General features: G+C 40.5%; 1 protein-coding gene across 1 annotated transcript; it reads left to right on the forward strand.

The window, feature by feature from the left end:
- The first annotated feature begins 504 nt into the window (after positions 1 to 504).
- fmn1 (formin 1) lies at positions 505 to 27,947 on the forward strand. The gene is made up of 18 exons (XM_030770925.1): positions 505 to 2,098; positions 10,621 to 11,300; positions 11,817 to 11,937; positions 13,039 to 13,100; positions 13,386 to 14,125; positions 16,538 to 16,676; positions 18,191 to 18,278; positions 19,201 to 19,262; positions 19,674 to 19,762; positions 20,204 to 20,333; positions 20,609 to 20,755; positions 21,012 to 21,071; positions 21,405 to 21,525; positions 24,845 to 24,937; positions 26,095 to 26,146; positions 26,630 to 26,779; positions 26,904 to 26,985; positions 27,903 to 27,947. Exons 1-18 carry the CDS (start codon positions 505 to 507, stop codon positions 27,945 to 27,947), a joined length of 4,455 nt encoding a protein of 1,484 aa, XP_030626785.1.

The following is a 27,947-nucleotide window of genomic DNA, read 5'->3' on the forward strand; positions in this document are numbered from 1 at the left end:
CGGTTTCCTTTGCACTGTTTGAACAGATTTATCTTTAGCAGGTGCCCTGTCGAGGTTGCTGAATAAGATTGATTTTTTTTAATTTTAGACAGCCCTGCATAGTATATATTGTAGTAATTGTATGAAAGAGTCCATATGGTTGATCATTTGTTTGATTATTTTTTGAACTTTCAGTTGTCACAGTCTGTAATTATAAGGCTATGAATAGATGAAAAGATTGGAAAACCACTTTATCTCTTTCCCAGTTTGCCCTGTAATCCTCTGTAAAGAGAAGCCAGGGGTTCCGTTAGCTGCCACACCCTGATTACTGGATAAAGAATTACCATCGGATAGTGTCTGAGAATGTTAACCGCTCAGAGGAATCACATGAGCATCATAGAGGGCACTCACTCTGTCCTTCTTCTGTGCCAGCCAATCAGAGAGAGTAGCAAAATATGCCCCTTTCTCTTGTGGGAGGATCAGCCCGTCCATCTAAGGGGCCAAGCTTCTATGAGTGATCAGTCAATGACTGGTCAGGACCTGAGGAAGAAGGAGGAGCCATCAAAGTTACCACAATGGTTTATTCAGAGCCAGACAGAGGAGCTCAGAAGGGGGGTCCTTGCCGAAATTTGCTGGCAGGAAAATCTGTTGTCGTGGCATCTTGACAGCAAAGCCCAGGTTGACATGGGTCACCAACACAGCAAGTTTTCAGGTTTTCCTGCCAACTTGGAGACTCAAAATGGCTGTAAGAGAAAGGGAGGACCTAGTTGCACCAGTAAGGTCCAGCATAAGATAAGCATCTCCCCAAGAACCCTGAGAGCTATGTCACACGCACGGTGTCTGAAAAGACTGTGGATGATGAACGACTTGAATACAGAAGATGCCCTGCAGAGCCAGATCAAACAGAGCCTGGTTACGGATGGTGAAATATACTCATGTGGAGATCTCACCAAGTCCAGTGGGGGATATCAACAGCATTGCCCTCAGGACCTCCTCTTGTCAAGTGGGTTGAACGCATCTTGTATCCCAGTCTCCAGCAGTTTTCACTTCTCAGAGGAGCGATCTTTCCTTAGCAGGGAGGAAATTGATATAGAGGAGGTCTGCGTGAACTTTGAGGAGAATGCAGACATGGTAAGTGAATTTTCAGAGTATGACAATGATCTCTACACTGACGGCACATCCCCTTGTCAGTCACCTCAGGATCCAATTAATGATCTCTGTCAACTTCAAGACAGAGGGACAAGTGCGGATATGAATGCTGTCAAAAAGAGCTCTCAAACGGGAGACAGGATCTTAGAGGACAACCATCTGATTGTTCCAACAGACTGCCAAGTTTATGAAACCAAACCGTATGAAGTGGCATCCAGGCTGGCAGCCAAGGTAGATGGGGTCGAAGGCATTATGCGCCAGGTAGGCTTCACAAGTTCAGATTGGATCAAAGAACAATCCCCACCCACCTCATCCACAGATGGGTCACCGTACAAAGCCCCAGATCCATCCTTCATTCAGACATTGGAGTCAGTGATGGCTGAGTACAATTTCCCTTTGGAAGAGCCTCAAGGCTTGGGAGGGGACTTGAGTCAAAACCTACGGAGAGCCCTACTAATGGATGAGCTCCTGGAAGGGTGTTATGGGGACTGGGAGACTGTTAGCACCTGTGATCAGGATCTGGAGAAGAGGAGGATCAGAGTATCTTTGAAAAAGAGCACAGAAAAGTATAACCTAATCCAGTACCAGCACAACCAAGGTCCTATTAGCTCAACACCTACCACACCAAACCTCAAACCAGAGAGGAAGAGCATTCCATCTGCATCGGCTATCCTCAGTGTTTCACCCTTGTCCTCCAGCAGTATTTGTGATGTGTCCTCCAACTTGTCCAATTTTTCCTCAAGAATCTCTTCCCCTGTCCAGGAGATCTGTGCCCTTCCGTGGCTCAAAAAGGAGAAAGAGGAGAGTGAAATCAGCAGAAGACAACCAAAGGGAAAACTCAACCTTGCAGAAGATACTACCAAAGAGAAGCAGTTCAAAAGATCAATTTCAGGGTTTGGTCTGAGGGACCAAACCCCCTGTAGTCGATCTACTCGAACCTGTGCAACAGTGCCTACTTCACCCTCTGCAGGTGAGTGATCTCTCAGCACTGAACACATGGTCAGTCCATTTTTTTCCCTCTATCTCTCTCTCTCCCTTGTTCTCCTCATCCTCATCTCTGTCTTATGTTCCTCAATTGTTGTCTCTCATCTCCTCTCCAATTTGTTGTCTCTTGAGAGAAGACTCATGGAGCCTTAGTAAGTTTGGGCTAATTGAATGGGTTGATACGTTTTTAAAGTGAATTTCAATCCCAGTGATATTTTTACAGTTTTCATTCTGAAATCCAGTAAGTATGTCAGTGAGCAACTGACTCGATCAAGTGGAGGCAGCTGTTCATTTTGCCTTGAAAACCAATAGGAAGGTGCTGCTTCCTCCCCCCTGTGATAGAGTAAGAATAGTATCAAACATATTATACATGTTCTGTAAGACTTTCAGCTCGCCAACAATAGCTCTTTGATTTTTAATCCATTTGCAGCCTCTCAGGTGCCAAAGTGAACATTAGCAACAGATTTTTGTCTTTTGATCCCTTTGACATTTAAAAGAATTGGGAATTAATATTGAAGCATCCACCTTTTTTAAAGGCAGATTAAATCCATGCACTTTTGATGCACTTTTTCTTGCATTTTAGATTGTTGTAGTAAATTCATGTTTTTGTTTTTGTTGTTTGTTTGCTTGCTTTGCTTTTTGATTGAAAAACCATCTGCAGCACTGACAAAAGTCCAAAGAGATGTTATAACAAGCCCAAAAAGGGCAACCCTCTCCTTGAAAACCAGGTGTATCCTAATAAGGAAGCATTATCTGGGACAACAACAGATGACCAAGCACGAGAAATAAGATCAACGAGGCTTGCAGTGGCAAAAAAAAAAAGGTTACCATCTTGTGTAACATCTTGTGCAATTCAAGTATGTATTTAAGCAATGTGTTAAAGAGTGTGCCGCTGTCTTATGTGCAGATTGACTCAGTGATAATGGTTCAGGATTGAAGTTGTTCAACTTTACATTCTGAGTGCCCACTGAGGTGAACTGGAATGCCCGCCTTGTGATAGTTATTATGATAAAGAATAAAGCACTCGCTCAATTTTAGTCATCAATTAAAGAATCACATTTCGAGACCCCTGGGGCCTTTGTTGTGCCACATTTGTTCATCCGCTGGTTCTGCATATCCTAATGTATCATGTGATTTCTGAGGGTCAGAGATCCCATTGCCCATGGTGTCCACATTTCTTGAGCTTGATTGGAGTGAGGGAACTGCTCTGTCCGCTTGTCTGTATGGCGGCCTATGGATAGCTATACCACCATTAACAGCATTAGAAGTAGACTGAATAGGTGAAATCAAAGACCACCTATGTGAAAGGGCCATTCACGCATGGAGGATTATGGATGTATGTGTCTTTCAGTTGGGCCCTGACTGAAGATAACCAAAGTATACAAGACAGAAAAATAAATATGTCTCACAGCTAAGGTTTGAGGAAAAGAGAAGAAAAACTCTGACACTGTCATTCTTGTGAGACATGTGAAAAGTTTCACATGGCTTAATTTTGCTAACATATTTCTCTGGCAATTTGCCTTTAATCCTCTTTTTTAATGTCACAAAACCAATCCGTGTCATTCTTGACCTGCAGTGTAGACCTGTCTCCTGTGACTGCCGGATATTTTTAACATTATGTTAACAATATTCTCTTTAAAACAATACCAAATCTTAATAACGGATTTATGTTTTTATTAGACAAACACACCTGTGAAATTTTCACATCAGAAATCAGGCTAATTCAACTATACCAATAGTATGTTTTCATTTTACTCATAAGTGCAAGTAAACCTCAGTTATACAGGGCATGTTTGGGCACGAGGGGTGGATTATCTCGGCCGTTGCAGTAGCTGACATTGGTGAATCAGGAGATAAACGCTGCAGGTTGCACTTCATTAGATAATGTGATTTTCCCCCATCTGTGCGCTCCTTGTGTGTCCTGACGCCTGCTGTCTACTCATTCGCTGGCACTTAACAACTGTTTCTCTGAATAAAGAGAACAAGGGAGAAACCTACAGGCAGCTTGTTTTTTGGAGCATTTTGTTTGTTTGTCTGTTTGTTTGTTTGTTTGTTTGGTTGGTTGGTTTTGCTGCTCTTATGCACAGAAGTAATTTTGCACTAATCTTCTGTTTTTGGTTTCATACTTAATATGTATATTAATATGTACACTAATAGCAAAGTATATAAATGGTTTCGGTATTACATTTTATGAAGTAGTAACTGAACAGTGAGTAGAGGACTTCTTTTGTGTGTGTGTGTGTGTGTGTGTGTGTGTGCATGAAGGAATGGTAACTGCAGCAAAGTTTGGGACGCGCACACGTTTGGGGACCTCGGCAGCAGCTGTTTGGATCCCTCAGTTGTCCATTAGCATTGGTGTCTCTCAGGAAATGAAATCCCTGGAGCCATAACTGACCTACACCCTCCCAAAATGAGATTAGTGACACACACACAAGATTAGATTGTGACAAAGCAAGTATGTGTGTGTGTGTGTGTGAGAGAGAGAGAGAGAGAGAGAGAATGTGTGTGTGAGAGAGAGAGAGGGGTGGGGACTTGGCCGTTATTGAATTTTTGCTGCTCCCTTCCATTGAGTTATAATATGATGTTCTAGTCTCTTGAATGAAGTTGAGATGGGGACAGTGTCCTGCCTGTCATTCATTTGCATTGCATTTGCATTTATTTCCATTGGCCTGTGTGCAGTGTCTGCATTTCAAATCTTTTTGGTTCAAACAACAAGAAAGCAAGCTTACTTTAAACTAGATTGCAAGACAGAAAAGATCATATGCAAAATAATAGAGAGTATAGTGACAGTAAAGTAAAAATATGATTCCATTACCAATTCCAAATTTTAAAAAATCAGTAATTAATAGAAAAATGCACTATTTCTCAAATTTTACACAGAGTTGCTCACGGATGCTCCTGCACAATATTAGAATATAATCTGTTTTAAATGCATGAATTTAATTTTGAAAAGAAAAAAAAGCATTTCACTTGAGAGAGGAGTTCTGTTCCAACACTGATCCATACTGTCCCTGCAGATTACACTTGTAATATTATGTACCATTGCTGGGTTTGAGAACTTTATGTCCCACTCTTGAGTTCATCTGATTGCTCTGAGTTTGGCAACCATGGGAGGTCATTTCAGAGTTTATTTATAGCATAATGTGGCTATTGATCCCTGGTGGGTGATATCAGAGAGAGATAAATCCAGCCTCAGAGTGTGGCGAGGTGGCTTCATCAGAGTATATCTGTGGTTTCATTTTACTAATCATTTTCAGTGTATGCAAACAGATAGACTGTATAGACTGTGAATGTGCCTTCCAGAAACACATTCATGAATACAGTGATCCTAAAAGATAAAAGCTGAATGCCACACTGATATCTGTTCAACTTTTTTTTTTTCTTTTTTTGCAGTACCTCTTGATATCCATTAGGTGGCACTTTAGAATTGCTAAATTATGCTCAAGCAAAGTACAGTGTTTTTGGAGACGGGGGATGACGATATTGATCAGTGTGTGCGGGGATGTGTTGGGTGAGGTGAGGACATTAGGGTTGTGTTTATTAGATGTAAGACAGAAGTTCAACGCAGACAGATTCGGTATTCATGTTTCCCTTCTCTCTGTGACCTCTGCATTTAAAATGTAATTATTCAGCTAGCGCTGACCTGAATACAGTTAACACGGAAGAGAAGATGCTGAGCATGCACATAAGATCAGCTCACTCTAGCATCAAATGAGATTATAAACTTCTGTTTTTACTTCTTTACAGAAGAACTGTCCTAATAATGAATCTAAAAGAGAATCTATCGTATGGTTTTACTTTACAGTTATTCTTTAACTGAAACCCTTATCTAGAGTAACTTAAAGATGGCCATGTTTTGTTTTTTTGTTCCATAAAGCATGCTTAGGGTTAAGTGCCTTACTCAGGGGCACATGCCATGCCAATGATTCAGATCCACAACCCTCCACTTACCAGGCTGCCTCCCACTCCATTCTGCCATCACTAACCTAAATGGACAGTAAATAACCATTTTCTGTTTGCATCTTGTTTCATATGTTAGTATTGCAGCCATTAGTGGGTTTGTACAGCAATAATTCCTTCTGCTGTAATTTGGTTGTGTGTTTAAACTGATTTTTTTTTTTGCAATGAATGTCTTGTATGGTTCTCTGCAGATGACTGGGACCGGCCTCCCTCCCACCTCAGATCCTGTTCCCAGACATTCAAACCCAAACACCTCGATTTTCTAAACATCACCACACCAGACAATGGCATCATCAACAACTCCCCTTCACAGTGTACAGTGAGTGACTCAAAAATTACGTTTCAGTGACATGACATTTCTTACATTATATGTCAATTCCACAAAAATATTGTGAAAGTCCCATGTATTGATGATCACTAAAGAGAAAAAATTAATATCATAAGTAAGATTAAAGAGCTACAGACTTTCCTACCAGTCATTTAACTCCATGTTATTTGTTTGTTTGTTTGTTGTTTGGTTGTTTTTTGATTAACGTCATAATTGTAGTGATCACTTCAGCTTCACATGAGTGTTCCAAAACTCAGTAATCTATCCAATAATTTTTAATATCACAATCAGCAGGCTAAGTGTTGGTATTTTTCAGTACCTGAGTAGACTAGTGGTATTACCCTCAATACCAGCCTGTCAGTACTCTCTATCCACATGCAGCTGGATAGTAAGCAGACACACACACACACACACACACACACACACACTGAAATGGAACCTTCAATCTCCTTTGTGCTCTTAACCCAATAACCACTTAAAGCTTAGCAAATCCTCCTTGTCGCGCGTGGTCACTCAGCTCCACTTTAGAGGGAGACTGTCTTAGCTTTATAATTAGAATGTCTGTTTTCCATGATAAAGCATCATGTGCATTTTTGGTCGTCCGTTTCATTTGTCAGATTTAGTTACGTTTGTCATCCGCACCATTCTGTAAGGTTTCGAACGATTCAACACGTCATACTGTTTTATCAAACTCAAGTCAGCAGGTAATATTTGCAGGGAAAGGGTGTGCCACTAAGCTTCACTTAACCCTTTACAGGAAAATCATACCCACAATAAGCTTTCAAATCTCCCTTGTCAAAGAGTTAGAAGCGCAGTTTGAGCATCCACAAACACGATGACTGTTGCTCTGTCAGTGCACAACGGTAATGAGGGGTTTGAAAGGCTGCTCAGTCCTGTCACTCAGGGATTACCAAAAAAACCCCAAGCCACACACCGAGCAGTATGATACGTGCCAAGTGGCTTTATTTTCATTCACTTAAATACACAGCTTCGCTTTACTGAGACCACCCTCTGTGCGCGTGCTATTGTAAATCTTTTTTTTTTTTTTTCTTCTCTCCCCTGACATATCAGTCTGTTAAAATTTGCAGCACATTAACTAAAAAAGTCACAACTGGTTTAAATAAAAATAAACAAGATTTAGAAGGGAGCATATTTGCGTGTGTGTTTATGTGTTTGTGTGCATGTATGTGTGTGTGTGTGTGTACACATATGTCTGTGTCAAAGGGGGTCAGCAAGGCAAATCACAGTGATTTATATTTGTGCTCTCATGAATACAGCAGAGTGTGAGAGAAGTGTACATTCTGGACCAGTGAAACGGTTACAGAGAACGGTACATTTGTCTGCAGTTCTCTGTGCATGGGTGTGGTTCATGTATGGGTGGTGTAAGAGAATCTGTGTCCCACTTACGGAAGTCTTAAGGCGTATCCCTGTCACAATACCCTGCCAGCTGGCAGTGAAGGATCACTCAAGAGTGTGTGTAGGTTCATTGGTGTTTGAGTGTGCATGTGGCAGCTCGTGCTGCGTCCGACGAAAAATCCCGGTGGATCTTCCTAAGTTGTTGAGACAGTAATAAAGTCAAGGGATTGACAAAAAGAGACTGAATAGTACAGTATGAACATTGGACCTACGTGTTGGACTTGGGGCTGTAGACCGATCTCACCCTCTGACTCACTCCGCACCGATTTTTTCCGCTTTGTCTGCGACTCCTGCACATTGCAATTGGTTTATGAGTGAGTGGGAGCAGTTTTTCCGTGGGTTTCTCTTTCCAAGCATATTTTCCAGTTTCATGTTTTCTGGAAACCATATGGGAGGCAGAATATTGAACTGGTGAATCTGAAGAATTACGCATCTTTGAGTTCCTCAACTTTTAACTTTAACATTTGGAGGTACAAACTCAGAAACAGCTCAATACACCATGTCAGAAGAAGCATCTGTTGTTTAATAAGAAGAGTTGAAACTGTTGGCACTATTTGTGGAGTTGTGGAAATGAAACTTTGGTTATCCAATTTAAATAAGTACAGTTCTTCAGATGCTGGGATAGTACTACATTCACTAATCTTTACAGAGTTGGACCTCCTAACTGCTGGATTCATTGCACTGTGTGCTAAATAAGTAAAATGAATGCATTGATTCAGTGAAGTTCCAGGAACACTTGTTAGATATGGAAGCGAATCCTGATACTCAGAGCAACTCTCTCAACCCCTCCATTTTAAACAAATTCAACTTTCCTACAAGCTTGGAAATGAACAAACCCGAGAGGGTGGCTGAAGAGAAGCCAGTTTTTGCATTTTTCCGAACTCTGTTTGAGAAAGGTCCATTATTTAATGAAAATGTTCACAATCAAACCACAACTGTTGGACGGATGGATGGCTCAGCAAACACAGAAGATCTAAGATGGAATTGGAACACGAGCCTCGAATTAAGGAAGACGGATGATGGAGGAATTTCAGTGGAGCCAGATGTTGTATCAGGGGAGACGGGACAACTGATTAAACACTGTGGCCTCCCTCAAGCAGAGTTGGACAAGAAATCACTGACGGAGAACAACAGTGAAAGTGAAGTCAAGGACAAGGTTGGGGTCATTACGAGTCAAGATGCAGAAAGAATGCAAAAAATGGAATCAGCTGTAGAACACAGGCAGCCACATTCCAATCTGCAGATAGGTAAGTCCCATGAAAAACAGGGAGATTCCTATACAAACTTTTCAAAGTCGGATGGAGCTGACCTTTGTCCTACCTCTACAAAGAAAGGTTTTGTAAATCACACAATCGATCTGGAGGAATCCACTCACATCAAAAATAAGGACATGTCTAATGACAGCAAATATATGGAAATACCTCTAACTGGTAACAACAAGGTGTCAACAGGAAGAGGAAATCAAAATGAATGTACTGACTGCTCATCTGAGGAGATGTCTCAGAACACTGAAAATTGTGAGGTACCTATGTGCAGCAAGATTGAGAATGTGACCGTGGATTTTGACATGAAGGAAATACCTGCTAGTATCAACAAAACAGAGATGCCGAAAGATAGAGAGTCTCAGGAAATATTTGCACACCTAAGTAGGAAGTCTCAGACCATATTTACAGGCTGTAGTCAAGAAGAACCCAGAGAAAGTGACAATAACCAACATCGGCCCACAGACTGTGACTGTCAGAGGATGTCAACAGGTATTAGCCACCAGGAACTAGGCATAGAAAACAAACATCATATGGAGCTCACAGAAGGAGTTAGTAGCAACAGTATATCACGTGACTTCTCATTAACTCATGAAGAAACAGCAGGTTCCAAGAATATGGAGAGGCTTATAGACACAAACAGTTGTGTAGACACAGATGGAATTGTTCAAGATAAGGACAGAGGTACTTCTGAGATGGATTTACCATCTCACCAGGAAATGCCCTCAGACATGACTAGTCCCAGTGGAGCAGAGCTGTCTCCCCACTCAGAAAAAAAATCAGAAGTACTGTTTCCTGCCCCACCACCACAAAACACAACAGTGGTGATTACTCTGAGCCTTACAGAAACTGTCTGTGTAGACCAACATTCAGGTGTGGAGGTGAACCAAGACATTCCAGTAGTTGCTAGGCTAGAAACAGGTACAGTGGAACAGCAAAGAAAAGAGAAACATCCTTGTGTTCCGGAGACATGTTTGTTGAATGAAGGACAAAAATTAGAGTTGTTGCCGCACCAGTCAGAAGCAAACAGCCCCAGGGAGACTGCAGACCAGTCTTCATGCCCCTTAGTGAACTCAAGTTTCATCGAGCTGAATAAACCTCACGACCCTGAAGATGGTTTACGGGAGAGAATGTCACTAACATCAGGTGATCAGAGGGAGGGACAAATTGAAGACAAGAAGGATGAAAAACAAATACAGGAGGAGAGAGAGATGGAGGGAGTAATGGAGAAAAATGGAGAGAAAAAGAGATTGACATGCACAGATAGTGAGAGAAAGAGAGAGGAAATTAAAGAAGAGAAACATACAGAGGAAGAGCAACAGAAAGTAGGAGAGATATGTGAAGGAAGAGAAATAAAGCAAGAGACAGAGGGAAAGGATGCAATAAAAGAAGCAATAGATGGAGAGAGTGAACTGGAAAGTGAGACCAGACCGGAGATAAATGAAGAGATGCAGAGAGAAGCAGAACTTAAGTCAAAGCCTACAGATTTACCATTTTCACAAGGAGACCCTTATGATGTTCCTGTTGTCAGCCAACTCACAGGCCATCCTCAAGAATCACACAACAACCACACATCTGACCCCTCAGAATCGCTCAGTGGCCAAGGCCCCATTTCCCCAGAACCCCCTACCAACCAAGACCCCGTCTCCCTGGAGTTCTCAGCAGACAAACCCTTTCCGTTCTCTAATTTCCTAAATGGTCTCCGAGGACTGAAGAGGGAAGGATCAAGAGATGAGAACAATAAATCAACCATCTTCAGTCAGAAGAAGAACCCTACCAGGCGAGGACTTTTCCCAGAGTACCCACCTAAGACGGAGCCCAAAAGTAACTTCTTGGAGCAGCTGACCCAGTTTCTAAGCCTGGATGGCAGCAAAGAATCAGAGGAAATGGAACAGCAGCAGGAGCCTCTGGAAGAGCTCCCACAGTCCCCAGAGAGTCAGAGCCCAACAGTAGAACAGGAAAGCCAAACAGATCAGGAGGAAACAAGAACTGAGGAAGAACTTGCCGTGGCTCAGTCTGTGGAGAATAGTAAGGTCACTAGTCCTGAGTCAGCTTTAGATGCATTCAAGGCATTTTTCATACCGAGGCCTAGCAGAAGAGATGATCGCATAGACCTACAGTCAGCAAAGAAGAAGATAAGGAATGACAAAGATGTGCTGCAGGCCTTATTTGAGAGAACATCCAACAAGTCTTCAGCCAACAGGACGATCACTGATTCAAAAGTATGGCCCTCAACATTCTGTAAATCTCATTTTCAAATGTTGTCAGATATGCATTCTCATGACAGATTGTCAGGGCTATATGCTTCTTGATCGCAATTCACTCTCTGTGTGTGTGTGCGCGCGCGCGCCTGTGTGTTTGTGTGCAAGTTCTGTGTGTGAGTGTGAGTTTGTGTTTGCATTCCAGTAATTTGCACATGTCATATATGAGTGAAAATAATGAATCACACAGTGCTGTTAATCATACTGAGATCTTATTTATTTATTTGATGTGATAATTCATAGAAACCTACAACTGTTACATTCAGAAGACACATGTTTCTAAGGCAATTTTGGTGGATTACGTGTCTTGCTCAGGGCCACACTTGGCAGCAAAGCATCATGCTTTGGAGTTTGAACTCACAATCTGCCTTTACCACCGTGCTATTAGCACTTCACATGATCCAGTATGTTCTTATGTTTCTGTGTCTGAAACCTTAGCTTTCACTCCATTTGTGTGATTCCACTTCTCTGTTGTAGTCTGAGGTGTCCTCTCCAGGAGAGAGTGAGGAACGGACGCCTGGAAGGCTACAAACCATCTGGCCTCCTCCAAAACCCAAAGACAAGGAAGAGAAGATTGGTCTCAAATATACTGAAGCTGGTAAGGGATTTGTTGAGTGTGCATAAACTAAAAATGTTTAGTTAGTGTTTGGCCTGAGTCAATATTTGTTCTCGTACCTTTCTGAGGCAACTTCTCAAAACAAAACCTGATGTTCCTCCACCCTCAATGATATTGTTTTAAGGATGTGGTGCCTTGTAGATAACACATTGAGTAAAGATTACAGAAAGAATGTCATGTCATTTAGAAGATGGGAATAAAGAGTAACATGAAGCGTTGTGCTGACATGTGCTATGAGTTGGTCAGGGTAAGAAACAAGAAGGCTGCGAGGACACAGAGAATGTTTAGGATGCAGAGTAATCCCAGATAACGTCACAGTTCGAATTATATAAAACTCAAATGATGTGAAGACACCCTAATTTTAACCCTAAACCAAACCTCTGAAAATGAAACTATTTTCCAACATGGTATTACTGAAGAAATTCAGTTGTTTGTTGAAAAGTTTTATTAGGTGGGTTTTTCTTTTAGTGTAATCGGTTTCATGAAATATTTATAGTTTTCTAGGTTTTTCAAGTTTATGTTGCTGAGGAACAGTTTAGGTCTGAGAAAAGCTTTATGTAGAAAACTGATGTGCAGTTCTGCCAGAGGTAATGTATTTAGGTTCTTAACCCAAAACCAACTATAGCCTGTGTGCTGAAATCAGGACTACAGTTGTGTTCCACTTATGGTAACACAGAAACATGTTAAAAGGTCATCTGTTGTCTGTGACATTTACATTCATGTATTAGATTTATGTTATTCATAGCATGCTAATCTTGTTTACTTTTTTCTGATGAACATTGTACTTAGATTGTTGTATAACTGGGTGTGTTCTGAGTTAAAATACATGCCCTGAACACATGCCATCTCTAGAAGACTCAAGAATAATCACACCTTTGTTAGTAATGGAGCTGAGTCAACTCAATCAGTTTATACTCTGAACACTGTTAAGCAGCCAGACAGGATATCATTTATGGACATCACCACAGACTTACCCATGATTTCAATATTTTTGAAGTGGGGTTTTGGGGTCAGGTTAAGACTGAAAAATATGCATAATGTTCAAAAACATTATGTTACTGTTAAATTGTGTTTTGTTCTCAGAACACCAGGCAGCTCTTCTACATCTGAAAAGAGAGTGTAAGGAAGAGGTGGAGAAGTTAAATGTAAGTCAACAGAAACAATGAAGTGACGTTCAGAAATGCAAATGGTACAGCAAGGAAATCTATGTCTGGACAGATAGTGAACAAACTAACGTAAAACAGAACAAGAACATAGTCACAATATTAATGACAGACTGTCACCATTCATTTTGCCTGGCTTTAGATTAAATATTAAATATCGGTTTTGACAGCATATGTTTTTTTGTAATTTATGATAAACAAAAATTTTATGAAAATTGACTGTGACCATGAGTGACTCTGAGGACTGTGGTACCCCATCCATTGCAGGCTGATTTTGAGCTCCAGCTGTTCCGTTTGCGGGGGGAGAATGCAGAGGCTCTGTCACGGCTGGAGGCCACCATCGCAGAGATGCAGAGAGAAATGGTCCAGTCCCGTCCAGACCTCCGAGATATCGGCGTGTCCACAGAGGACCACGTCTCACCCAAAACGTTCCGCACTGTTTACATCCAAACCGACAGGGATACCTTCATCAAACCCCAGGAGAATGAGGAGGAAGGGCGTGGCACACACCCAAGCTCTCAGCACAATGTCCCCAAAAAACTGCCTCTTACCTCTATCAGTCTCAGCCTCACAGGTAAACAGGACCTGACACAGAAACAAGCCCCTCCCCTTGCCCCATCCTTACCTCTACTCAACCAACCAGAATCAATCAGCGAAGGAGCCCCCCCTCCTCCTTCTCCTCCTCCTCCTCCTCCTCCTCCACCTCCTCCTCTACCTCCTCCTCCACCTGGCTCCACTGTCTTCCCAGACTCCTCACAGCCATTGAAGGAACAACTGCCAATCATACCTGTGGGTTTGCCTCCTCCAGCTCCACCTCCTCCACCCATGACTGGGTGTGGTCCCCCACCTCCACCACCCATGCCAGGGTGTGTGCCCCCCCCTCCACCTCCAGGAGTTGGTTTCATCCTGAACAGAGCAGTGGAGAAACCTCCCCGTAAGGCAGTAGTGGAGCCAGCCTGCCCTATGAAGCCCCTGTACTGGACACGGATTCAGATCCAAGACAACAAGTATGTGTCTATCATTTGAACAAACATACGTGGTTCTTTCCTCTGTTGGGTAGGGGGAAAAAAAAGAAATATAGAAGTAGAAAGCAGAAATGTTTTATACTATTTCTCAAATTTGTGGTCTGGCATTTATGTTTACAAAATATACACTGTCTAACTATATTTCTTTGATATTGTTGGCCTGCTACAAAGCCTGAGTATATTCTTTCCCCCCTCAAATAACCACTTTCAATAACTTAAGATTTGCCTTTCGGGACGAAACACAGTGGGGAATTTGTTCAAACTGTAATCAAATTTATTGTTCGTTTCACAACTTTATTTATGCTGAGCTAGAATCTATATGTCTACAAAAGAGAGACAGAAATCCTGTATTTTCAACAGTCCCTCTTTAAAACTTGTGAAAGAGTAGAAGGCAAACCACAGCAAGCTGTAGGTTGGAAATGTGCCCCCCACCACAGTAAACCCATGTGTTCTGAGTCTGCGATTTGTTCAATTTGGTTTTGTAGAAGTGTGGTATGCTGTTTTACAAACTCTCATACGAACTACAATGACTGATTACAGCAATCAATTGAGCACTTAATGGCTAAATTAATCAAAATAATCTCCACCAGAACCAAATACTGATTTGATATGGATCTTGGCCAAAACGACACTCTCAGAAACACGTTTAAAAAAATTCAGTTTCTGAGAATTATATCTTGAACTGTGGTGTATTTTGTACAGGTCGCTGTACAAAGGGGCCAGGGGTGGGGGAAGCAATTTATTCTAAATCACTGTTTGGTATTATGGTGTCGAATGTCTGTTCCTAAACAGTTTGAACTTCTGGCTCAGGAGTATGATAGCTGTGTGTTGCTGTAGGCCCTCCTCAGTTGCGTTTTAACCGAACTCAAACAGAGGAAAATCATTTTAATGAGAAATTCAACCTAAGGTTGAATGTCATCTGCCTCTGAGCACATTGATTATGGCTGTGACTAATTCAACATAACTCAGGTTTCAAAAGTACCCACTGGTCCAAATTGAAAAAAAAAAAAACATATTTCCCCAAATCATATCAATCACTGCTGGGATCTGTAATGCAAAGCTGCCAAAGTTTGTTATGTGAACCATCCAAAAGCAAACTTTCCAAAAAATTGATGAAAAAGCGTTCTTATTTGACACAGATCATTGTGACTGTCAAGGGATGAATCTCATTGCTGTTGTGAGTGACTTCAGTCTGGGCGTATATTTAAAAGCAATCATTAAAAACACTGAATAAACTTCAGAAAAGGAGAAAGAGAATGCCTCCCTGGGTTAGAAAAATAGTGACAATTCTTGTATAAATGCAGGGTGCTCATCAGAATGGGCCTCTAAACATCTCTGGAAAAAAGAAGAAAAAATCAGAGGCACTCCCGCACTAAGTATAAAAAAAAAGCCTTTATTAAACCCATCTAGTAAGACAGTAAGATAGAGAGAGACTGACTCTTTTTTAGTGAGATATGTTCACCTCTCGTACAAAAGGCCAAATCTTTTATTTGAATGACATCCAAGAATTGGAACCCCTCTCTTACATTCTGGAAAATAATCAAGTCAACATCCACTATCTCTTTCTCTTATGTACTCCCAAAACGTGTTGCACTGAACTCTTAAGTTATTGTAGACAAAAATCTAATAGAGAATATTTTATCCAACATTTCCTCAGGGTCTTTATTCAGCTCAGTATCTAATATCTGTACAAACTGAATCTGATACATATGCATCTGATAAGCATCAAGATAGGAGCACTTTTAACTTGATACATGTCTCTAGAGAGGAGGTTCTTTTAGGTTTTAAATGTATCAGTGTAAGAACGTCAGCTTGCCCTCTGGATGACTTAGACAAAGCATTCTGAAACTAACTAACATTTTGCACACTTTGGACAGGTCATAAAATTTTATTCTGCTGTGTGTTGCGGTCCAGTTTTTCTCTCAGCTAAATGTTTTTACATTCATTTTACTCTTGATCTTTCTCATTCAGGAGTCAGTACAGTACACAACCCCTGGAAAAAACGATAGCTAAATAATTAAAGTAGATAAATAAATTATCTTCTCTATGTGGTCTGTTATAGTTGGGGGCACAGCCCCAAGGACCTTTGTGGGGGGGGGGGGGGGGGGGGGGGGGATGCCTCAGTGAGGCATATACTCATATCATGGACTTGGCACTTTGAGTGTTTTTTCTGGGAGAGAGAAAGCTTGACTGTGAGAGGTTGAGCTCCCCTTGCCTGTGTTGTTCCTTCCTTAGAATTTGTTCCTTGTGTGCATAGCAGCCAAAAGTGATGGGGACCTTAGCCAGAGGAGTGCAGAGAAAGAGTTAAATGAATAAACAGAGAGAATAAGTCAGTGATTTCTGTCTTCTGTGTCTGTCTCTCACCCTTTCATTATGTTTCTCTTTTGCTCCTAGGAATAATTCTATATGGAACTCTCTTGAAGAGCCAAGCATCAACATCAAGGAGTTTGAGGAGCTGTTTGCTAAAGCCATAGCACAGAACAAGAAAAAGCCCCTCTCAGACACCTATGAGAAGAAAGCCAAATCTAAGAGGGTATGACCTTTTGGATGATGAGGTTTCTCAGGCAGAAAATTTGAGTAATATGTGGTATGGCCACTAGAGGGCAATTTTCCCTTTTTTTTTTTTTTTGGGAAACGCTCAGATCAACACATATGACCATTTTAGAAACAGAACATTAACTTAATACATGAACCGGATTCCACTGGGGTTAATAAACTGTTGGTTTACACATTACGAAAGTTTCAGAATTTTTAATGGTTCATTGCAGCAGATGACTAAAAAACAGAGACAACACGCGCAAACAAACACACACACACTTTCATGTCATGTCTTTATAGCGATTGAAAAGAAATGTATTCCTGCTTTTCCTTTCATCGCAATGAAAATGTAAAGGGGAGTCCACACACTGGTGCTGTGTAGAGCCCATTTCTTTTCCACTGAGCAAAATTAATGCACTTTTTTTGCACTTTTGGCCTGCTTTTGTAGACCTTCACAAATCATGTCCTCTACCCACTTTTCAGTAAGCAGGAGTCAAATTAAAAATCTGTAAAGCTAAAGAAGCGCAAGAGGAGGAAGGTATTAGAGAATGATGCTTAACAATCCTTGAATGTCTCCTAAAGTTTCATCTCTATAAAGGTCATGTAAATATTTATATTTTGAATGTAAATAACAGCTAAGTTTTGCTGTAACGTAATTTGTTAATTTTTGCTGTCTCTTGTTCTTCAAAATGTAGATATTAATGTTTCCAAAATAATAACGGCATGTTTCCCATTCAGTACAAGTGGACAATTCTGGACAATTTTCATCTGAAATACCAGGATACCACAAGTGCCTCCACAGTTGTTCTTCAAACTGACATAATTATGCTGGATATGAGAATAAAAAGAATTGGAATGAAGCTCACCAATTTCTTCCAAAACATTTTAGAGTGTTTATGAAACACAATCGTGTCATTGTTACTTTTGGCTGATGGCAGAATTTTCCAGAGATTTTGACGTTACATAAAGACATGAGAAAACACATTTTGCAAAACCGCACAAAATGTCTGATTATTTTAGTTTTCCAAGCCTTTTGCACAACTAGAGAACCCTTTTGGTCTCGCCTGTCCACTTCAAGAGCTTCAAATCTAGGGCCTAATTTTAAACGCTCAATGAAACAAAATGAGGACTCTATCATGATCAGACCTGGAGCAGAAATGTTTTTGAAATGCTCGTATGCTCAGGCATTGTCCCAGCATACTTAATCGGTTCCTTCAGTCCAGATGTGAAAATTATGCATTTTGTCATTCGAGAGAAGTTTCCTTTGATTGGCTGTGACTTCTTTGGTCAGGTTAAATATTTAGTGACCAAACTGTGGTCGCAATTGAAGCCGTGATTGAAAATTTAAATAAATCCTTTTTACTTTCCAAACATCTCACGCGGTTTGATAACTTGTCAGGTCTTTGCAGTTTTGCCTACTTCAAGAAATCAATCAAAAATCATCACACATCTGTCTTGATGTTACATATTTATGACTTAGCCCTAGGTAATTCTCTCTTACTGCTACAGATCATCAAGCTGCTGGATGGGAAACGCTCTCAGGCTGTGGGAATCCTCATCTCAAGCCTTCACCTGGAGATGAAGGACATCCAGCAAGGTGAGTACTGACTTCTTAAACCAAAGCAAACGCAATGCTCCTTTTTCGTGAAGCAGCAAATCATACGAGTCTTTCCTTCCATACAGAATCAATAAACACAACCAATGTAGCTAATCAAGGTCTTAAGAAAATATCGTATAGAAGAATCAGGCGTCTTTGATTACTGATGAAGCCATGTTCTAAGCTCACGACATACCGATGACATCTACAACCACCACGAAGAGCACACAGCATCAACCTGCCAATGATCCTGAGTCTTCCAACCCCCTCTGTTAATTACAGAGCTGTCAAGATAGATATTCATCTCAGCCTGGTGGCAAACAACATAGCAGGGATGGTAGTCATTAGGAATGTCTGGATGATCAAGGAGTCAAGGTGCTTCTTCAGCAAGCTTTATGACCACAGACAATCTAAGAGATGCCATGTCAACCAAATGATTGATCTCGTGAGATGGAAATTGCTTGCTGATATTTTTATATGGGTTAGACATTAGTTTCTAGAATGTGCTGGCTCTGCATTTGTTAAAAGAAGCTTCAGTTAAGCAATTTTTTATGAATATTCCTCAGATCAGTTTTAAAAGCAGATTTACCAGTCCAGCTCAAACTGTTCTGAAATGAAGAACTGGTACTGTCATTCATTTCTTAGCATCCTTAGGTAGACACTGATGCTTTGTTTTTTGTTAATCATTTCGGTATTTTAAATGGATTGCAACCATCTTATCTGACACATTAGTCATTAACAATTTGATATTTCTCTTTTTGTAGACTCTGGTGGTTAAGAGCTCGTGGTTGTGTGTTCATGGCTAAGTCCAGTTCTCTAAGTTTGAGCCCAACAGTTACAGGCAAAAAATTTGGCTGAACATCATACATTTACATTTCCTATTTTCCTAATCTCTGGTGTCTGTGTGCAATTCCTCCTACAGCCGTGTTGACCGTAGACAACTCTGTGGTCGACTTAGAAGCAATAGAGGCCTTATATGAGAATGTAAGTATTTTGTAGCATGACAAGTATGTGGAACATGTTGAAATAATATGAAAATATTTCCACTTTAAGAATTAGTACATTATAGTTAGCTGTTTTAACTGATGTGGTTTCATGGTGAAACCATGTTACTTTATAGTTAACTGTTTTAACTGATGTGGTTTTGTGGCGATGTGTATTTCTTCCATGTCTGTTGGGATACAGTGCTCAGTGGTGCACTTTTTAATTTAAAAGTTTGGGGGGGGGGGGGGGAATTAAATTCCCGGTTTCTTTTTCTTAGATATCAAATTTCTCCTCTGTACCAATAAATATGGTTTGTTTTAATATTTTGTGAATCTGTGTCACCAAGGGGTTCTTAATATTGTCGATAGTGAGTCAGTAAATGACATATCTCTGCGTCTATCTTGCTGACAGAGAGCTCAACCAGAGGAACTGGAGAAGATTAAGAAATATTATGAAACATCGGACGAGGACCAACTCAAAGTTCTGGACAAGCCCGAGCAGTAAGATTTCATACTTTCGTACTGTACCCAAACACTGCCACCCTTTTGTTGGGTGATGAAGAACAATAACAAAATGTTTCCCGTAAATGTGGATATGTGAGTGTTTACATGTATCCAGTCTGTTAGCTGTACTTTTTCACCATACATGTTAAAACTCAGCACTGATTGAGCTGAGTCTACTCGCTTGGGTCTCTTCTGTAAGGTGAAAACGACAGGGAGAAAAACGTTTGTTGTTGCCAGGTCAAATTTACTTTCTGATAAAAGTGTGCCAAAAACGTACAGGGAGAGTCCTTTCGTGCCCGTGAAGGATTACACTATTTTCTCACAAGGATCCCAGTGCTATATGGTGATTGCACAATTAATAATACAGAATAACTCTGTGTTTTAAGTTACATTTTGTACAGTTTGATTGATGTCCCCTTGCCCCCTCTGCTCTGTCAGGTTCCTGTATGAGCTCTCCCAGATTCCTGACTTCTCCTGTCGAGCTCGCTGTCTCATTTTCCAGGCTGCCTTCACAGAGACTATTGCCTCAATTAAACGCAAAATACAAGTCATCCACCGTGTGAGCAAGGTAGGACTCCACTGTAGTGGACTTCTTTAACGAGCTATTAGCAGCTGATAATAGTAAATATCTGTGAATATTGAATAAAAAAGTTAATGAATACTGTCTGCCACTTCAGAGGGTATGAATGATGTTGATAACACTCCTCAGCACTGCCATCGTTGTTCTCTATCGGGATTTTTTTCTAAATTGGTAATAGACAGTGTGCAGTTGCTGATAGATTTTTCTTCACTATTTTATTTTGTTTTGTTTTGTTTTGTTTCTCTGCCTTGGATCTGTTCTAGAATCTTCTGGAGAATGAGAGTGTGAAGGAAGTGATAGGACTGGTGCTTGCTCTGGGCAACTATATGAATGGGGGGAACAGGACGAGAGGACAAGCAGATGGCTTTGGGTTGGATATATTGCCCAAACTAAAAGATGTCAAGAGCAGAGTGTGTTTCCTGGTCTTAACATACTATACACACACTCACACCTAACACATGAGCAGACCCACAATCTCTCTCTTTCACACACACACACACAGACATATATGCACATATTTTGCATAATGCACACCTGCTCCATGTGTACCAGTCAATACTTAAAAAGTAATGAAATCCTCTGAGTTTGCTTAGTCTGTATATGGTTTGAATGTTCACCATGAGTTATCATCTGGCACGGATTTAGAAATTTTTAACATTTTCACAGGACAATCGCATTAGTCTGGTGGATTACGTTGTGTTCTACTATTTACGAAACTTTGACAAGGTAAAGTGTGCGTGTTTTCTTTTTTTTTCCTTTTGAAAAAAATGAGTCCATTCTAGTCATAACAGATTCACACGCACAAAAAAAAACATATCCTGGAAGACTCTACATAGTTTTACACAAAAGACAAAACATCTCATTTTTTTCAGTCTCACTGAAATCACTCATGTTTTGATTTACAATTTACAATTTACAATTTAGTTATTTGGCAGACGCTTTTTACCAAAGCGACTTACAATCAGTGCATCAGTCAGAGTCAGATTTACAGCACTATGACTGTGTCCATGGAGCAATCTTAATGTATTAACTGGTGCAACTTCACCTTCTCTTCATTAGAATGCTGGTACAGATAAGAGTTTGTTCCCATTGCCTGAACCTCAAGATGTTTTCCTTGCTGCCCAAATAAAGTTTGACGACCTCTCCAAAGATCTTCGAAAGCTAGGTAGAGATCTAGCAGGTAACTGAAACTACAACTATACATTGAGTAAACTTATATACGTTGTATTTTTGCTAGTGTTTAAGTACAAATTTCACGTTAATATGTCAGCACTAAAATTGAACAGTTTTAACTCAGTAAAGATTGCGTATTTCCCGATGGATTTCCATCCTGTTATTGTGGTTCCTTACTTGTGTTTTAGGACAATGAAATCCTTAGATGACTGTAATTCTATCAACTCCCCCCTTTTCTTACAAATTCCACACAGTACAGTTTGAAGTATAACAGGCCACAGTCTTAAGTATCCTAGAACTGCAGATTTGGTTTTGCAACACTGGCCACAGTGGAAATGTGGGTTCAGGACCTATTTTTGTATGTTTGAACTAGGTTTGACTGGGCGGAATTCTTCAGCCCTGCCTTATTGTTTATTATTGTGTTTGTCTTTTTGTTAAAAATGCTCATCGCACATCATCTATTAATAACAGCTGGGGTACCAAGGCTTCCGTTTATGTGTGTATGTGTGTGCGTGCGTATGTGCATGAGTGCATGCATGTGTGCGTGTGTGTCTGTGTGTGTGTGTGTGTGTGTGAGAGGTAGTGTAGAGACTGAGTGGAGACTCTGTGATTCTGCCATGGCGCCTTTTAGATATGACTCGAATCCTGCCCATCAGATGGTTTTTGTATTGGATCATTCCTTAGGCTTTGTTGTCTGTGTATATGAGTATGTATGTGTAGTGTGACAGAGATCTATCCATGCTCTTATGTAATCTGAGGGGGAGAAATGCTTATCACGACGGCGACAGGGACTTATCCCCGCTCTACTGTATCAGCTGTGGCTCGATGCACCGTGAGATTTGTGTCAGAGATGCTTTTCTTTACCTCTCAACAGTCTTTCCTTATCGGGCGACTTCGAATCGCAACCATCTACAGCTCCTTTTGTCTCACTGTTTGAACCTCCCTCATGCCTGTCCTGAACCATCTCTCTCTCTCTCTCTCTCTCTCTCTCTCTCTCCCTCTCTCTCTCTCTCTCTTTCCTTCTCTCCCTCCTTTGTTTTGTTGTATTATCTTGCTTTGTTTTTGAGCCATGATAACTTTTTTTTTCTTTTCTTTTTTTTTTTTTTTTTTAGATTGTATGTCTTTGATTTTACCAGTTTTGCTGTCTGAGGTTTTGGCTGCCTTTAAGGTGGCCACATTTTGTCTCTTGCGTTGTTCTAAGAAATATGAGATGCTGGACTAATCAAATTAGTCACTCGGTGGGGTTTTGTCTGCGGGGTTGAATGGGGATTTTCCATTTTTGTCATTGTTGTTGTCGTTTTACCCCCAGAAATTTTCCAAAGAAATGAAAGAGAAACCTTGAAAAGCACATCTAATGACTGTGACCCTCTAAAGTTCAAGTCTTTGAATCACAGAACAATCCTAAACTCTGGCTGTATTGGTTAAGGATGACTTTGAAAGCTGTCTCTCTGGATAAACACATCCACTCGCTCTTATTTTAAAACAGCACCGCGTTCTTTCCCACATTAAGAGAGCTAAGCCTTCTGTTTACATGTTAGCGAATGACCCTTTTCCATGGTGATAAGAAGAAGAGCGGAGAACCTTTCTACCTCCACAAAATAAAAGAACAAAAGATACACACTGTTCTGCAGGTAGACGTCTCCACAGTTTACACAGCCGCTGAATGAAAACAGTATTCTTTGTAATCTTATCCGGGGGGGGGGGGGGGGGGGGGGGGGGGGGGGGCAGATGGAGCGTGTCACTTGGCCCCTGGCTCCCCATCAGGGCATATTATGACTGGGGCAGGAGACCTGACTCCTCTGATTCACTGATTGGACGGTTAGCTACAGGGAGCAGTCGACATGGCCTTTTGGTACGGGCGGGGTTGCGGCTATCTGCGGTCGCCATCGGAGACAAATCTAAACAGCCTTTATCCAAAGGGAAAACGAGTCGATAACCTTTGACTTCAATACAGGTGGAGCACCGTGCCCCTGCTTCTTTTCACGTTGTCTTAGGTAGTTGGGTTGGTCTTCCTTTCTTTAGATTAGCAAAGGGATGTTCTTTGGATGCTGTACGTTCTTGCTCGCCTTCGTCTCCGTCACGTTCACATATACTCCTCACATTATTAAAACCGTTTCTCAAACATGGTGACTTCTGATCACTACTTATTGATTGCCCACAGAAGCTCCATCCTGTAACCGACGTAATGCAGATGACTAAACAGAGTATCTGATGTATTCCATGTACTAGGTTTTAAAGGCAAGATGAGAGCTGTTCAACTGGTAGGTGAGAGGATGTAAGAACAGAATTTGTGACCCAGGGTGACCCAAACATGGGACAGTGAAAATAGAAATGAAAAAGGAATATCCAGAGGAGACCGGCAACAACTGCACTAATTAGACGTCTGTGATGGTCATATAACCATTGTTAGATCGACTGTATTGTAAATATATTATTGACAATATTTGGCTATCAATAGCTCAGACTTACACTTGTTTCTTGAGCTATCCTCATCATAATTACAGCATTTCTCAGTTGGTCACGCACACATTTTGAAACAATGCACCATTTTATCAAAACTGGTAGCACAATGTTTAGACCTGTTAGATGATTCTGCGAAGTTTCACAAATCAGGCTGTCTACATAGCCCTGAGAATCAATCACAAGCTTATTGAAAAACAGAAGACGACTTCAACTTTACACGTTCAGAATGTGAATAGGCAAACATTCATTTTAAATAAAGAATGCTGCAAAATGTACCGAAAAAGTTTGGGGTGGAAAAAGTCGAAACACACTCATAGTTCTCTTCCCTGGGACACCATGAAAAGCTGAGTTTGACACAACATGTATATATTGGCAAACAGGCTGTTCTCTTAAGAATTTGACATCTGAACCACAGAGCAACAGACTTTTGTTTCTGTAATCCATCAATTATCACAGTCTGAACCATTTTAGATTCTCGATTTACAGTGAAATGGTGAAATAAGCGATTGGTAATTCTGCGGTGCAGTTCACATCTTTCATTAAAGTTCTACAAGCTGAATATGAAATTAAGCATTTTAGGTCTACAAGAATGGTCCTAAGAGTTGTCTCCAGGAAAATTGTGTCTGAAAGACGTGTATATCTGAAGTATTTGGCAAAAATAATCAACCATCCTTGCTAAATGAATTAGAGTGTCCAGAATATGTGTGTAGTTCCGTCTGGTGAGATAAAACATTTGATCGTTGTGTCCCGTGGCTGTAACTTCAGTGTCTTGACAGTGTGTAACAAATTGAAAAGCAGTTTGTAATTCTTTCAAATGTTTTTATTTTTAAAATATGGTAATCAGTTATATTTTTGACTGACAGCTTGTGAAAAGGATGTACAAGAAGTATGCTCTAAATCCTCTGATGAACATCTCCATCCATTTAAGGAGAAAATGGAGGATTTCATCTCAAACGGTGAGCCACGTGATTATGTTATAAAACTGCAATTTTGTCGATATTTTTTCATGTCATAAGTGAACGACCATGCCAGCAGTCCCTGCTTAGCAATTTCCCAGACCTTGAAAGAACCTCTGGGGAGCTGGGTGGCTAGGACTACAGAGGCCAGTCTAGATTTGATATGGGATTGTTTTCTTCTGGTGTCGATCAGTTTAGATAGGAGGAAATGCACGTGCACTTCTTTAAGACTGCTCCCATGGTAAGACGTGACTACTTAAGGAGTTCCTTCATTCAAAAGAGTTTAGACAAATCTATGTTGGTGGACTTTATTTTATTTTTATTTTTATTTTAGTTTTTTTTTTTGAGTAGTGTCACTTGCAAAAAAAAAAACTAAGCTAAACTGAATACTTTTTTTAATGTCCTTTTTTTAATATACATTTGTGACTTCCATCACCTAGCAATATTCCATATGTATTCAGATAATCACCAAGTTCAGATTACCCAGCTACTGTATGGTTGGGATGTAATTACCAACTCTTACTACCCAAGGGTGCCCATCCACTCTCTGTCGCTCCCTCTCTCTATTTCTCTCACTCAACTCCTCATGTTGCTCCCACCATAATTATTCCATTGTCTCTGCTGCACAGATAAAGAGGCGTACATCCTGTTGCCATGGTGAATATCTTGCGATTGGTCCTTCTGGGGGGTTTGATAAGAGTCTGTGGTCTGCCCTACCTGGAGATAGCTCCCAGTGAGGTTCACCAAGCAGACACAGAGATAGGGATCAGACAGATTTTGGCAGCAGAAGAGGGCTTTAGAGGGAAGCTGAGACAAAAGATTTGAGAGAGAGACTATAGCTCTGTTCCAGAATATCCTTTTGACTTAATTTTCCCTATAGTTAAATGAGACATTCACAGAGGTAAAATGAATAAGCCTTGGGTCTTTTCACTTATGACAGAGTTAAAGTGAAGCAGTAAGAGAGAGTGTATTGTTCATTTAAGTGTGTAGCAATTTCACAGGGCTAAATTTTAGCCTGCCTCTTGGTCTGCCTTGCCACTGGTTGACTGAAAAGGGGAGGGTGGCATTTGTAAACAAAGTTCATACAAGAGTTAATTTAGGTAATTTGAATTTCTCTCAGAATCAAGCTAATTGTGAATGTGTCTTTGGCTTTTCAGCACAAAAAGAACATTTTGCCTTAGAACATCTCCTTATGTCTGCACAGAAAAGGTATGAAGTCTTCACAACTTTCTGAAAAGTAACTTAACAAAAAATAATTAATAATCAAACTGTAATAGTTTTTGAAAAATGGGCATTCTATCTGATGATACAATTTAGGACTGTTTATGTTTGAGTTTATAAATTTCAGAATTTAACTCTTTAGTTATTATGCCAGAAAAAGAACCACCCTGACAAATGTTAGGTATTATGTAGGAGCATTAGGACTTTTATGTCTTGACTTTTGAAGATGTAACACAACACTAAATTGTCATTAAATGAGATTTCATTCAGAATCTGTTGTTTTGTTAGTTGTTACTGTGTAACAGTGTAGGTTTTCTGCAGTTTAAATAGCATGAACCACTGCTTCAAACGGAGATCAACCCCACAGGTTCTAGAATTTTCTCTAGATAATTGTTTTGGTTTCAGACACCTTCAGACATTTTAAAGCCCCTATTTTTTTATTTTCTACGTCTGCTCCCTCTTGCTCCTCAGCTTTCACGACTTGGTGGGTTACTTTGGGCTGAAGCCTCGCTCAGGGGAGCAGGAGGTTGTGCCTGGCTATGTTTTCGTGATCTGGTTTGAGTTTTGTAATGATTTTAAGACCAGCTGGAAGAGGGAGAACAGGGCCATCTCCAAAGAGAGGTAAGATGGAGGTGCAAATGTTGTCTTAAAACATTTTTTAGAACGTTACATGGGAGCTGAACAGTGGCTATAGGTGGATTCACCCCTGGCCTCTATCCTTGGTCCCTGGCTTATTATGTTTCAGGCTTAAGGAGGCACAGCAGTCTGTACAAAACATCACTGCAGACAAAAAGGTGGAAACCAGGAGGGTTCATGCCAACAGCCTGGTGAGATCTCCATCCTCAGTCCTGGAAGGCTGGCGTTCCTTCAAGTTTGTAAAATTTGAAGCTGCATTTGTTTGCGCCACTGCTGCCAGTGCTTAAATTTGTAAACATTCAGATATATAACACGTCCTCTGGGATATTCAGGAACAATTCAGGCATGTAACAGTGATGGATCTCCCCGGTACAGTCCGCAGTTACAATTATTATCGACGGGTAAAACCGAGATGTGTTTCATCTTGCCAGAACAGCTAAAATTTCATGATTTATAGAAATAAATAATCACTGATTTGAAGTTCATCACCATTAATGTAAATCTTAACATCCAAGAAGTTAAATTTGCCTTGGTCTGTCGACAAAGGGTAAATGTACATGGTTTCCCAGGTCTACACATCTAAACTATTGCCAGAAGTGACACAGAGGAAGCTAGCTATTATTTGCCATTGGTAGTTACGCTATGTAAACATCCACTGCGTTAATCAGAAAACAAGAAATACTGAGGGCTTGAGAGGGTTAGTTTGTGCGATCACTAGCTGTGGTGCTACAGAAACTTGTAACTATTATTTTTAATTAATACTTTGAATCGGCTACTAGCCAAGGCTGTCACTCTAATGAGACATGTTACCAGCTCTTTTAAGTCTTTCAGTTCATGAAACGAAGCAACAAAGTGCTGAACTGCAATAGAAATAGATGCGCATATCAACTCTCAACTCAAAAGTTCATTTGGTAATCCACTTTACATGATGTATGAGGAATGTAATATATCATTTCATGAGCAATAGCATAAGAAATTTTCTAGAGGTTTTACCTCTAGAAAATGATGATCCACACACCCTCTCATGTGCTTGTTAACTGATTTCTCAGGTAAAGTGTCAAGACTGTAATATGATTTTAATAAAATATTCTTTTCCCCCTAACCACAGAAAGAGAGATTGCGTCAGAAAGAAGCAAACCTGGCTACAAGCTGA

Source organism: Chanos chanos, chromosome 4 (assembly GCF_902362185.1).
Source record: "Chanos chanos chromosome 4, fChaCha1.1, whole genome shotgun sequence".
In the NCBI taxonomy this organism is placed as follows: domain Eukaryota; kingdom Metazoa; phylum Chordata; class Actinopteri; order Gonorynchiformes; family Chanidae; genus Chanos; species Chanos chanos.

Bases quoted from the DNA above. Each gene is read 5' to 3' on its own strand.
- fmn1 (XM_030770925.1), top strand. From the start codon at position 505: ATGACTGGTCAGGACCTGAGGAAGAAGGAGGAGCCATCAAAGTTACCA. The intron at 11,301-11,816 runs GTATGGCCCTCA...TCTCTGTTGTAG, and splicing joins GGACGATCACTGATTCAAAA to TCTGAGGTGTCCTCTCCAGG. The intron at 26,986-27,902 runs GTGAGATCTCCA...CCCTAACCACAG, and splicing joins GGGTTCATGCCAACAGCCTG to AAAGAGAGATTGCGTCAGAA.